The 11,344-nt window shown below is 45.1% G+C and overlaps 1 protein-coding gene across 1 annotated transcript in view; it reads left to right on the plus strand.

The window, feature by feature from the left end:
* Positions 1-11,016, plus strand: part of LOC149128392 (uncharacterized) — an 83,017-nt gene extending 72,001 nt beyond the window's left edge. The window contains exon 4 of the mRNA XM_089305419.1: positions 1,196-11,016. Coding sequence (XP_089161545.1) covers positions 1,196-1,229 — 34 coding nt within the window. The 3' untranslated portion in view covers positions 1,230-11,016. The remainder of the gene's footprint in view (positions 1-1,195) is intronic.
* Positions 11,017-11,344: the final 328 nt, after the last annotated feature.

Here is an 11,344-nt window from a genome sequence, read left to right on the forward strand (position 1 = left end):
TGGCACCGCAAGGCGGAGAATTAGCCTAGTGAGCCGCGGCGCCGGCCTTAATAGCTCCTTAAAGTTCCAAAGAGGCATGTTTTCAGAAATACCCCCAAGTCTGCCTGTACCAGGTCTTCAAATACACCAACTACCTGGCCCTTATCCAGCACTTGTTCTTTTTCTCCCCTTCTTGACATATGTGCAGTCAAGAGGAAGGGGGTACACTTTCTCACTTCCCATTTTTTTCTGCTGTTGTTGCCAATTTGCCTCCTTTGTTCCCCAGCCTTGATCGTCACTGCCAACTGTATCTCTATTCAATCACACTATTCAAGCATGCTCTAGTCCCAAAATGGAAGGAAATCGCCCCTCTACAGAGAGAAAGCTTCTTCAGCAAACCTAAGTAGTATGACATCTAAACAACTGTTTGGACTCAAACAGAAGGCCATAGACCTCCTTTAATTATCTAAGGTTGGGGCTAGGTCTCACCCTGTAGCACCACTTACCTCCATTTCCCTCACCTATTTGATTTGTGCCCCATAATAACATGGATGTGCCCTTGTCCTCCTCCTAGGACTAGAGCCTCTGTCTTCCCCTTAAGGCTAAGGTCCACTTCATCATCCCATCTCTGATGAACCATCTCTCTAGGGTACCAATCATTAGTTCCAAGTTCTATTTCTCCTAGGAGGCCTAAGAGTCTTCATACAAATCAGGCCCTTGAGTGGCAGCAGGGACACTCCAGAATCCTTAAGATGACATTCAATTGAAACTTAGATGACGATGATCAGGATAAAATGGAGACTACTGTCTCATGGACAGACACCATCGGGGGATTTGCTAAAGGCTTCTTACAGGCCACAGAAGGTCAAAGACTAGCATCCTGTGGTCTGAAAGTGAACAACGAGAAGGAGGGGAGCTCATGGGTTTTGCTAAAAATCAGAATTCAGATCCTGACTCCTCCATCTACTAGGTGAACAACATTGGCAAATGATTTCAACTGGCTAAGTCACAAACTTCTCACTTGCAAAACTGGAATAATATAGTACTTAATACATAGGGCCTATCAGTTTGCATTAGTTATTGGTGCAAGATACAGGTATAAGTGCCTTAAACAATATAGTTTATTTTTCTCTCATTTAGACTCGGGGGGAAAGTACAGAGCTGTTTCCCACAGCCTCAGGGATCCAGGTTCACCTCATTGCCCTCTATTTCTCAGGTGTGGCCTTCATCGTCATGGTCCAAGATGGTGACCAGAATGGCTGTCATCACACCTTTGTTCCAGGAAGCAAGATGGAGGAAGATATGAAGAAGAGAAAAAGGACAAATGCACGATGTCTTTGGAAGAAAGTTGCCAGACGCTTTCATACAACATTTCTGCCAATGTCTCAATGGCAAGAATTTAGTCATATGGCTACACTTAGCTACAAGAAAAGATATCAAATTCCAGGCAACCTTATACACAGTCAAAAATTATTATCCACAGCAGGCATTTGGTCTCATGGTTAAGATGCATATGTAAGCATCTATGTTCAACTCCTGGCTCCAGCTCCCAATTCCAGCATACTGCTAGTGTGGACTCTGGGAGGCAGCAATGATGGCTCAAGTGGTTGGGTGGTTGGGTCCCTGCCACCAAAATCAGGGGCCAGGATTGAGTTCTTGGCTCCCAAATTCAGCCTGGCCCAGCTGCTGCAGGCAATTGGGGAGTGAACCAGTGGATTAGATCTCTGTCTGTCTCTCTTTCCAAAAAAAATTAGAAATCCTATAACTATGGAAGAGGAGTAAGGTGAACTTGGGAAGACAATATGAGACTCTTTTAGATAAATTATTCATTATAAACATTAAAGTGCTCCAACAATAACTGCTGGTTATTTTTAATAGTCTTCTTTGAAGAATACTAAGGAGTAACTTGGGGAAGCAGATATAAGAGTAGATCCTTGAATGAACAGAAAATGTGGCTTCCATTTTATCCTTTGTCACTGTTAAGATGGTAAGTCACCTAGACATTGTAACTCATAAGGTAATAAAATTTTTCAAAGTTGTTATCTCCTTATAGATATTTTTTAAAATGATACATTAATGCGATTTCACTTGCTTTGAGAGTATCTCGTTGACTAACCATGAGCTGATCAGTTATACAGCAAGGCAGAATCTCAGAAGATATTCTAACCAGATACGGTTTCTGAAAGGAACAATTCTCAAAATATCTGATGCCCCTCGTCATACCCATTCACCATCAGTGTGAGGGTTTCCTCTTCTGCAGCAACTTCCGCTGTCTGGGGCCACATCAGCATCAAATCCAACAAAAGCCCGACTTCCTCTCTGCTCACATTCTGCCTGTGGTGTGGAGAAATGCCTGGAGAATCTTGTTTCTTTCTATCTTAATTTCTGCTTTATTCACAAAGAAACACATTGCATGGTCTCTTTCATTCTAAGGATCACCATCCCTCTCAAAGCTATTGCTATACACCCAGAATTGATTAATGATCTGGGAACAACTAAGACCTCTCAGAATCACAGGGCTGTTGCGGTCAGATTCCAGTCTAATGGTCTTCAAACGCCTACGTTAATAGAATCTCACTTCACTGCTTTTCCTATTTAAATACTACATTGCTCCCAAATACATAAAGCTGTTAACAGCAGAACTGGTCTTGAAGGTGGGGTGAGCCTAAAGCCCAATCCACTCATGTGAGGAGTTCCTGGATATACAAATAACAAGGCTAACTCTACTGATTGGATTTTGAACCTCCTCATTCTGGTTCATTCTTTTTGCTTTAACAGCTAGTCAGGTAAACAGGAAAGAAAAAAAACTTTGAATCAGAGAAGGGGTAAAATGCTGAGTCCTACCCCTTTTTAAGAGCCTTGTAAAGAGGTCACAATTGAAAAAAGCTGTTTTCCTGCATTGTCATGAGAATTAACATGAATTTATGAATAAAACTCCCAGTACAGAGCAAGTTCTCAATAAATGTTAGCCCCTTCTTTTCCTTCCCTTTAAAGTAAGGTGACATATGATATATCTTTCATAGATGCTTAACAAATTTTTTACACCACACTAACCACTGAATGCACATAAAGTGAGCTTCAAAAATAAACTTTTTTTTTTTTTTTTTTTTGGACATGGAGAGTGGACAGTGAGAGAGAGAGAGACAGAGAGAAAAAGGTCTTCCTTTACCGTTGATTCATCCTCCAATGGCCGCTGGGGCTGGCGCGCTGCAGCCGGCGCACTGCGCTGATCCGATGGCAGGAGGCAGGTGCTTCTCCTGGTCTCCTATGCGGGTGCAGGGCTCAAGGACTTGGGCCATCCTCCACTGCACTCCCAGGCCATAGCAGAGAGCTGGCCTGGAAGAGGGGCAACCGGGACAGAATCTGGCGCCCCGACCGGGACTAGAACCCGGTGTGCCGGTGCTGCAGGCGGAGGATTAGCCTATTGAGCCATGGTGCCGGCCCAAAAATAAACTTATTTTTAATTCCATTTTCCATGAACTTTTTGAAGGCCTTCCTATGAGTGTGTCTTTAAGTGTATGCTAAAAAATACAAGCCACTTCTGGGAAATCTTAGGAACTGGTGGCTAATGATTATGATAGTGTGTATAAACTGTCCCCAGGCAGTAATTGAGTTAACAAGAGTTACTATCAGATAAGGCTGTGAAGTAGTATGGATAGATAGGCTTCTTACATTTTTCATTAACAAAAATTGGATCAACATATCTATTAGTCTGTTAATACTGGTATAACAAAATATCTGAGACTAGGCAACTTAGAAAGAACAGGAATGGGCCGGCGCCGCGGCTCACTGGGCTAATCCTCCGCCTAGCGGTGCCGGCACACCGGGTTCTAGTCCCGGTCGGGGCGCCGGATTCTGTCCCGGTTGCCCCTCTTCCAGGCCAGCCCTCTGCTGTGGCCAGGGAGTGCAGTGGAGGATGGCCCAGGTGCTTGGGCCCTGCACCCCATGGGAGACCAGGAAAAGCACCTGGCTCCTGGCTCCTGCCATCGGATCAGCGCGGTGCGCCGGCCGCAGCGCGCCGGCCGCGGCGGCCATTGGAGGGTGAACCAACGGCAAAGGAAGACCTTTCTCTCTGTCTCTCTCTCTCACTGTCCACTCTGCCTGTCAAAAAATAAAAAAAAAAAAAAAGAACAGGAATGTATTTCTCTCAATGCTAGAGGCTAGAAAGTCCAAGATCAAGGCACCAGCAGGTTCAGTGTCTGATGCAGGCTTTGTTCCCTGCTTCTAAGATGGTGCTGCGCTGCTGTGTCCTCACATGATGGAAGCCAGAAGGGCAAAGAGAGCCTAAGCTATTTCCCTCCAGATCTTTTCTGAGGCATAGATCCACTCATAAAGGTGAACCCTTGGGGTTTAATCACATCTCCAAAGACTTCCTGTAGTATTAAGTCCCTCTTTAAAAAAAAAAAAGATTTATTTATTTATTTGAAAGTCAGAGTTACACAGAGAGAGGAGAGGTAGAGACAGAGAGAGGTCTTCCATCCAATGGTTCACTCCCCAGATGGCCGCAACGGTCGGAGCTGCGCCAATCTGAAGCCAGGAGCCAGGAGCTTCTTCCTCATCTCCCACGTGGGTGCAGGAGCCCAAGAACTTGAGCCATCTTCCACTGCTTTCCCAGGCCATAGCAGAGAGCTGGATCAAAAGTGGAGCAGCTGGGACTCGAACTGGCGCCTTTATGGGATGCCGGTGCTGCGGGTGGTGGCTTTATCCACTATGCCACAGCGCTGGCCCTATCCCTCTTAATACCAAAGGAGTGTGAGCTTATGCAGTGCACCTCATGACTCCTCTTCTATGTGAGTCTCCACACTATTCCTGCTTGGAATCCTGAGGTTCATGTTACCAGAGGTAAAGAGGGAAGAGAATGAAGAGAAATGAAGACAAGCAGCACAGTCAATAGAATGCTTGTCTTGTTCAGTTTTGTGTATGATCCCTTGAGGGCCTCCTCCAAAGAGCTCTAGCCCGAAATGTGCTGGCCCCACTCTGTGCCCTTAAAAATTCCATTCAGTCATCGCCCTACTTTGGAGCTCTTTCTCTCTTGGTGTCTAAAAACTCATCAACAAACATCACTGGCTAAAAACTCTATGCCAGATGGTGTTCTAGACACAGGCAATTCAGTGTTAAACGAGAAAGATGTCCCCTCATAATGAATCTTGTGGGAACAAAGGCTTACATAGGACACCATAAAACCTTTCCAAAACATAGCCTGCTGGGCCACTCAGAGCTATCATGGTGTTTGGGCTTGGAAACAAACTGATTAATATGCTTAAGCTCTAAAGTTCCTTAGGCCTGACAGCATCCAGTTTCTCCAAGCATATACTTTATCTTATAAGGACATAGGTCATCATGCAAGGAATATAGGGTTTCCTCTTAGAAACCAACTCTGATCAACTCTGAACAGTTGCCTTGAGACCTGTGTTAAGAAGGATTCTGAAAACCCACCTACACTTAGCAGAAAAGAAACTGTAATAGATTAGCAATGCCTGCCACAGCATTTAAGGGAAGAACAAGGGTAAATGTGCCACACGTTGCTATCCCAGCTCTAATGTAGACTATCTTATGCTTTTCAATTGTTTCATGCCTGTTCATTTTCCAAGTAATCAATAAGTTCTAGGAGAAGCAGCATTATGTATTGTTAGAAGTACTGGAAACTGAGCAGAAGAGTTTTTCTTTCTCTTCTGAAAGGTAGCACAGTGGGATAAATGAGCACAAGGTGTCCAGAATCAGAGGGGCATGGCTTTGGAGCTGAGCACTCCACTCTTCTGATCCTGGACACATTACAGCTGCTTTCCATTTTTCACAGTAGTTATGTTCCATAAAGTCTCTGTGAACACTGAATTAACATTGGCTAAAGAACTCCTAGGGGAGATGCCAGGTTAGCTTCCTATCAGCACTTGGTCACATTTTCATCAATCAATCAAAACATAATCTCACTTTATTTGTATTTCTGTTTAAAGACACCTTATTTAACATACTCTGTTTATTCATTAACACTGAATTCATGACCGACAGCACTCTAACTGCCTGACTGAAGCTTATCTAACACTTGTATTTGCTCTGTATAAGGTAAAAGCCTCGTGGGCTCAGGAGCACCAGACAGCATTTCAACATTATGATTATGGGCCATTTTTTTTTTTTTTTTGACAGGCAGAGTGGACAGTGAGAGAGAGAGAGACAGAGAGAAAGGTCTTCCTTTGCCGTTGGTTCACCCTCCAATGGCCGCCGCGGCCGGCGCGCTGCGGCCGGCGCACCGCGCTGATCCGATGGCAGGAGCCAGGAGCCAGGTGCTTTTCCTGGTCTCCCATGGGGTGCAGGGCCCAAGCACCTGGGCCATCCTCCACTGCACTCCCTGGCCACAGCAGAGAGCTGGCCTGGAAGAGGGGCAACCGGGACAGAATCCGGCGCCCCGACCGGGACTAGAACCCGGTGTGCCGGCGCCGCTAGGCGGAGGATTAGCCTAGTGAGCCGCGGCGCCGGCCCAATTATGGGCCATTTTAAATAGCAAAATCACAAAATAAGAGCACAAAAATGAGAAAAGCATAGCATGAAATAGACTTCAAAAACTCCTGTTGACAGTGTAAGAGCTGAAACAGAAAGGCAAGGTATTACTTTGTTCAACCTCAGCTAGGAATGTACACATTGGACTGCACAAACTATTCACTTCCCTGAGCATGTCCATGAATGACTACAAAAGTGCCAGAGTACTGATTTGGGTTTAAAAATAAATTTTAGCAAGTAAATAAATTTGCAATTACAGTATCCATAAATAATAAGAATAGAATGCCAGTCGGTATTAAATTTCTGTGAGCCTTAGTGATGGTACCTCCTCACACTACAGATTAAATGAGAAAAAATATATAAAATGCTTCACATGATTCCAGTTCATTCTTCTTTATACCAAATATTTGCAATGTCACCATTTTTCACATTGTCTGTGTTGCTCAAATCTGAGATAGATACTGAAAAACTTCCAGCCAAATATGTCATCTGTATCCCTCGGCCTAAACCAAAAATTACTCAACTAGTTCAAGCAAAAAAGGAGACATTTACAAAGTATATAAGAGGCAATCTCTTGGAGCTGTAAAATGCAGGGTTTAGCAAAGCCAGGGCATTCTGGGATGTGTATAAAATGGGAAGAGCAGACACAGTCCCGCCTCCCACGTGGCTGCCTCCTCCACCCTCTGTGCCTCTTTCTAAGCATCCACTACACTTTTCTGCCTCTCTCAGCAAACAGCTTTCTTCTGCTTTCTCTGCCTTCGTTGCACTCTCATAACTTTGGTTCTTTTGTAGTTCTGGCTTCCATGGCACTCATTCCAGCCTGACTCTATATGCCTGGTGCACACCTGTCATTTGGTCTATCTAGCACCACTGACCCATTTGTGGTGACAGGAGCAGACCACCATCTGGCTTCAGGATTGGCCTGTGAGTCGGGCCTGGCTATTGCCTCTCCCTCCTGGGAATATGGTCTGTCTTGGTTATCTTCTATCATTTCTGTTATTACACTGTATATTTCTGCCTCACGGCTTTTGTTTGCTCAGTGCTCCTGTTTATTCATGGTTTCTGCTTACTCATGAAGTCTGAATATTGCCTTTTCTCTCTCTTTCAGCTTCTGCTCTCACTGATGATTTTCTTCCCGTCTCATCAGTTCTGGTTTCTGAAAGAATATTCTATTTGGCACCACTTTTTGCTAAGAATTTGGGCAGGATTTTCATGCCAGGACACCGTACAGGCTAACTTCTTGCCTACTGATCAGCTGCCCCCTAGGTAAAGGACTGCCATTGCCTAAAAAGCAGTGGACAGACCTGCAGGAGTGGGGCATATGCATATAGTATTGAATGTGGCTGTTTAAGATCAAGGTTGTTTGGGGCCGGCGCTGTGGCGAAGTGGGTTAACGCCCTGGCCTGAAGCACTGTCATCCAATATGGGCACCGGTTCGAGACCCGGCTGCTCCACTTTCTGTCCAGCTCTCTGCTATGGCCCGGGATAGCAGTGGAAGATGCCTCAGGTGCTTGGGCCCTGCACCCACGTGGGACACCCGGAAGAAGCTCCTGGCTCCTGTTTTGGATCGGCGTAGCTCCGGCCGTTGCGGCCATCTGGAGAGTGAACCATCGGATGGAAGTCCTCTCTCTCTCTCTCTGCCTCTCTTCTCTCTGTGTAACTCTGACTTTCAAATAAATAAATAAATCTTTAAAAAAAAAAAAAAAAAGATCACAGTTGTTTAACATCAGGCTAGTTACCTGGAGTCCTCTCTTCTTCTAATACCTCATGTCCAGTCTATGAAGACATCCTATTTGAGATTTACCCTCAAAACATGAGTGTATTTAAAATATAATGACTTCTCACTGTTCCAAGCCACACTGCTTTTCACCTGCATTATTCTAGAAGACTGCTAAGAGGTCACCTATTTCTACCCCTAATCTATTTCCAATTAGCATTATTTATTTATTTTTGAAAGGCAGAGTTACAAAGAGAGAGAGAGTGTCGCTCCCCCTCTTCATGGAGGAACGACACAGGACCCTGCGCTGTTCTTTTGTCTGCTCGGCCCTCCCCGGGTTTGCTGCTGGTTCTTCCCGGGTTGGCTACCGACCCTTCCACCTCCGTGGAAGGGCGGTTCCCCCTGCCACTTTCCCCACTTCTGCGGGGGAGCGGCACACCGCCGGCCGGCTCTCTCGGGGGCTGCACAGGTGTTCCTTCAGGTGTTCCTGGTGCATGTTGTCTCTCTCCTCCTTTATAGTCCTCTTCCACCAATCCCAACTCTGCTACCCACACGCCGAGTACGCTGCTCTCCTCCAATCAGGAGCAGCTCCTACAGCTTGTCAAGTTGGTGAAAGGCAGCTGTGTAGAAGCTGTCTACTCCTCTCCCAGCGCCATATTGTGGGAGAGCAGATGCATAGAATAAGTCTTAATTCGAGTAACAGTCTAGTCCGAGTTGCTCCCCACAGAGAGAAATAGAGAGAGATCTTCCATCTGCTGGTTCACTCTCCAGATGACCATAACAGCCAGCACTGGGCTAGGCCAAACCCATAAGCCAAGAAGCTTCTTCCGAGTCTCCTACATAGGTGGCAGGGGCCCAAGCACTTGGATCATCTTCTGCGGCTTTTCTCAGGCCATTAATAAAGAGCTGGATTGGAAGTGGAGCAGCAGGGACTCAAACTGGCACCCAGATGGGATGCTAGCATTGCAGGCAGCAGCGTTACCTGCTATACCATAATGGCAGTCCCCAGAGTGATTATTTTAAAATCTTAGTCATGTCCTGCCAATTCTTTCGTATATATATACGGTTTTTTAAAAGATTTATTTATTTACTTGAAAGTCAGAGTTACACAGAGAGAAGGAGAGGCAGAGAGAGAGAGAGAGGTCCTCCAACTGCTGGTTCACTACCTAGTTGGCTGCAATGGCTGGATCTGTGCCAATCCAAAGCCAGGAGCCAAGAGCTTCTTCTGGGTCTCCCATGCAGGTACAGGGGCTCAAGGACTTGGGCCATCTTCTACTGCTTTCCCAGACCACAGCAGAGAGCTGGATCAGAAGTAGAGCAGCCGGGACTAGAACCAGCGCCCATATGGGATATCGACACTGAAGGCAGTGGCTTTACCTGCTATGCCACAGCGCTGGCCCCAATGTCTTATCATTTCTTTTCTCCACATGAAGCAATGGCCCCCTTTCACTCAGAGTAAAAACTAAAGTCCTAGCCCCTATGACCTCTGGCCTCTCCTTTGCCACTTTTCCTTTACTTCACCACTTTTCCCGCCTCTAGTCTCACCGGTCTTGCTTCTCCTCCAATATTCCTATACTCCCTCCATAGGGCCTTTTCACTAGCTTTCCCATCTGCCTGAAACACACAGCTTATGGATACTGGCTTGACTAACTCCCCTAACTCCTTCAGATCTTTACTCGGATCTCACTGTGTCTGCAAGGCACGTCTGACCAACTTACTTCATTCTACAGCTATAGTAATAAATGCAGTATAGTAAATACTGTGGTAATGAGTACTAGAGTTTCCCACATGTCCCCTTTCCTTCTTACCCTGAAGTACTTCTTGTTGCTGCACTTATCATTGTCTAACACACTATATGAGGATAAATTATGCTTATGATTTATTGCCTGTCTCCCCTGCTGCAATGTGGGCTCCACAAAGATAGAGATCTTTGTCTATCTCGTTCCCTGATACATTGTGAAGATTTAGAATAGTGCCCAACCCAAGTACTCCATAAATATTTGTTTAATTGAATTGAATTTCTCAATAGGAAACTATGAAGGCTTTGCCTAAGGAATATAAAATATGTCTTTCAGAGACATTTATAGCACTAAAAGTACATATTAGAAAAGAGAAAAAGTCTGAGATCAGTAATCTAAGCTTCTATTCAAGAATACAGAAAAAAGACAAATTAAACTTAAAGCAAAAGGAAGAAATCAGAAAGGATAAAAATCAATGAAAGAAACTGAAAACAGAAATGAGAGAAAAATCAATGAAACAAAGAGCTAGTTCTTTGAAAAGCTCAATAAAGCTAATAAACCTGTAGCAAGGTTGAGAAAGAAAAAGGAGAGAAGACATATATTACCACCATCAGAAATGAATGGGCTATTACAGAGCCTACAGACATAAAAATAATAGAAGAATACTACAAATAATTCCATACACGTGAATTTGACAACTTAGATTAAATGAGCCAATCCCTTAAAAAAACTGTAACTACCAAAACTCATCAAAAATGAAATAGAGGCCGGTGCCACGGCTCACTAAGCTAATCCTCCGCCTTGTGGCGCTGGCACACCAGGTTCTAGTCCTGGTCGGGGTGCCAGATTCTGTCCCGGTTGCCCCTTTTCCAGGCCAGCTCTCTGCTGTGGCCAGGGAGTGCAGTGGAGGATGGCCTAAGTCCTTGGGCCCTGCACCCCATGGGAGACCAGGATAAGTACCTGGCTCCTGTCATCGGATCAGTGCGGTGCGCCTACTGCAGCACGCAGGCCGTGGCGGCCATTGGAGGGTGAACCAACAGCAAAAGGAAGACCTTTCTCTCCGTCTCTCTCTCTCACTGTCCACTCTGCCTGTCAAAAAAAAAAAAAAAAAATGAAATAGACCTTTTGAATAACACTGTAACTAATAAGGAAATCCACTTCCCTAGCACAACAGCTCAAATAAAAAAAATAATGCCTAATGCTAGTAAGGATACATTGAAACTAGATCCCCCATACATTGTTGGTGGAAAGTAAAATGGTTTGGCAACTCTAGAAAACAGGGTAGCAGTTTCTTAAAAGATGAAACATCAACTACCATAAAACCCAGCAACTTCACCTATGAGTATTTATCCCAAAGAAATGAAGATTTGTTGCCAGCACCGCGGCTCACTAGGCTAATCCTCCGCCTGCGGTGCCG

This window comes from Oryctolagus cuniculus, chromosome 1, assembly GCF_051225735.1.
Source record: "Oryctolagus cuniculus isolate XC-2025 breed Fujian yellow rabbit chromosome 1, ASM5122573v1, whole genome shotgun sequence".
NCBI classification, from domain to species: Eukaryota; Metazoa; Chordata; class Mammalia; order Lagomorpha; family Leporidae; genus Oryctolagus; species Oryctolagus cuniculus.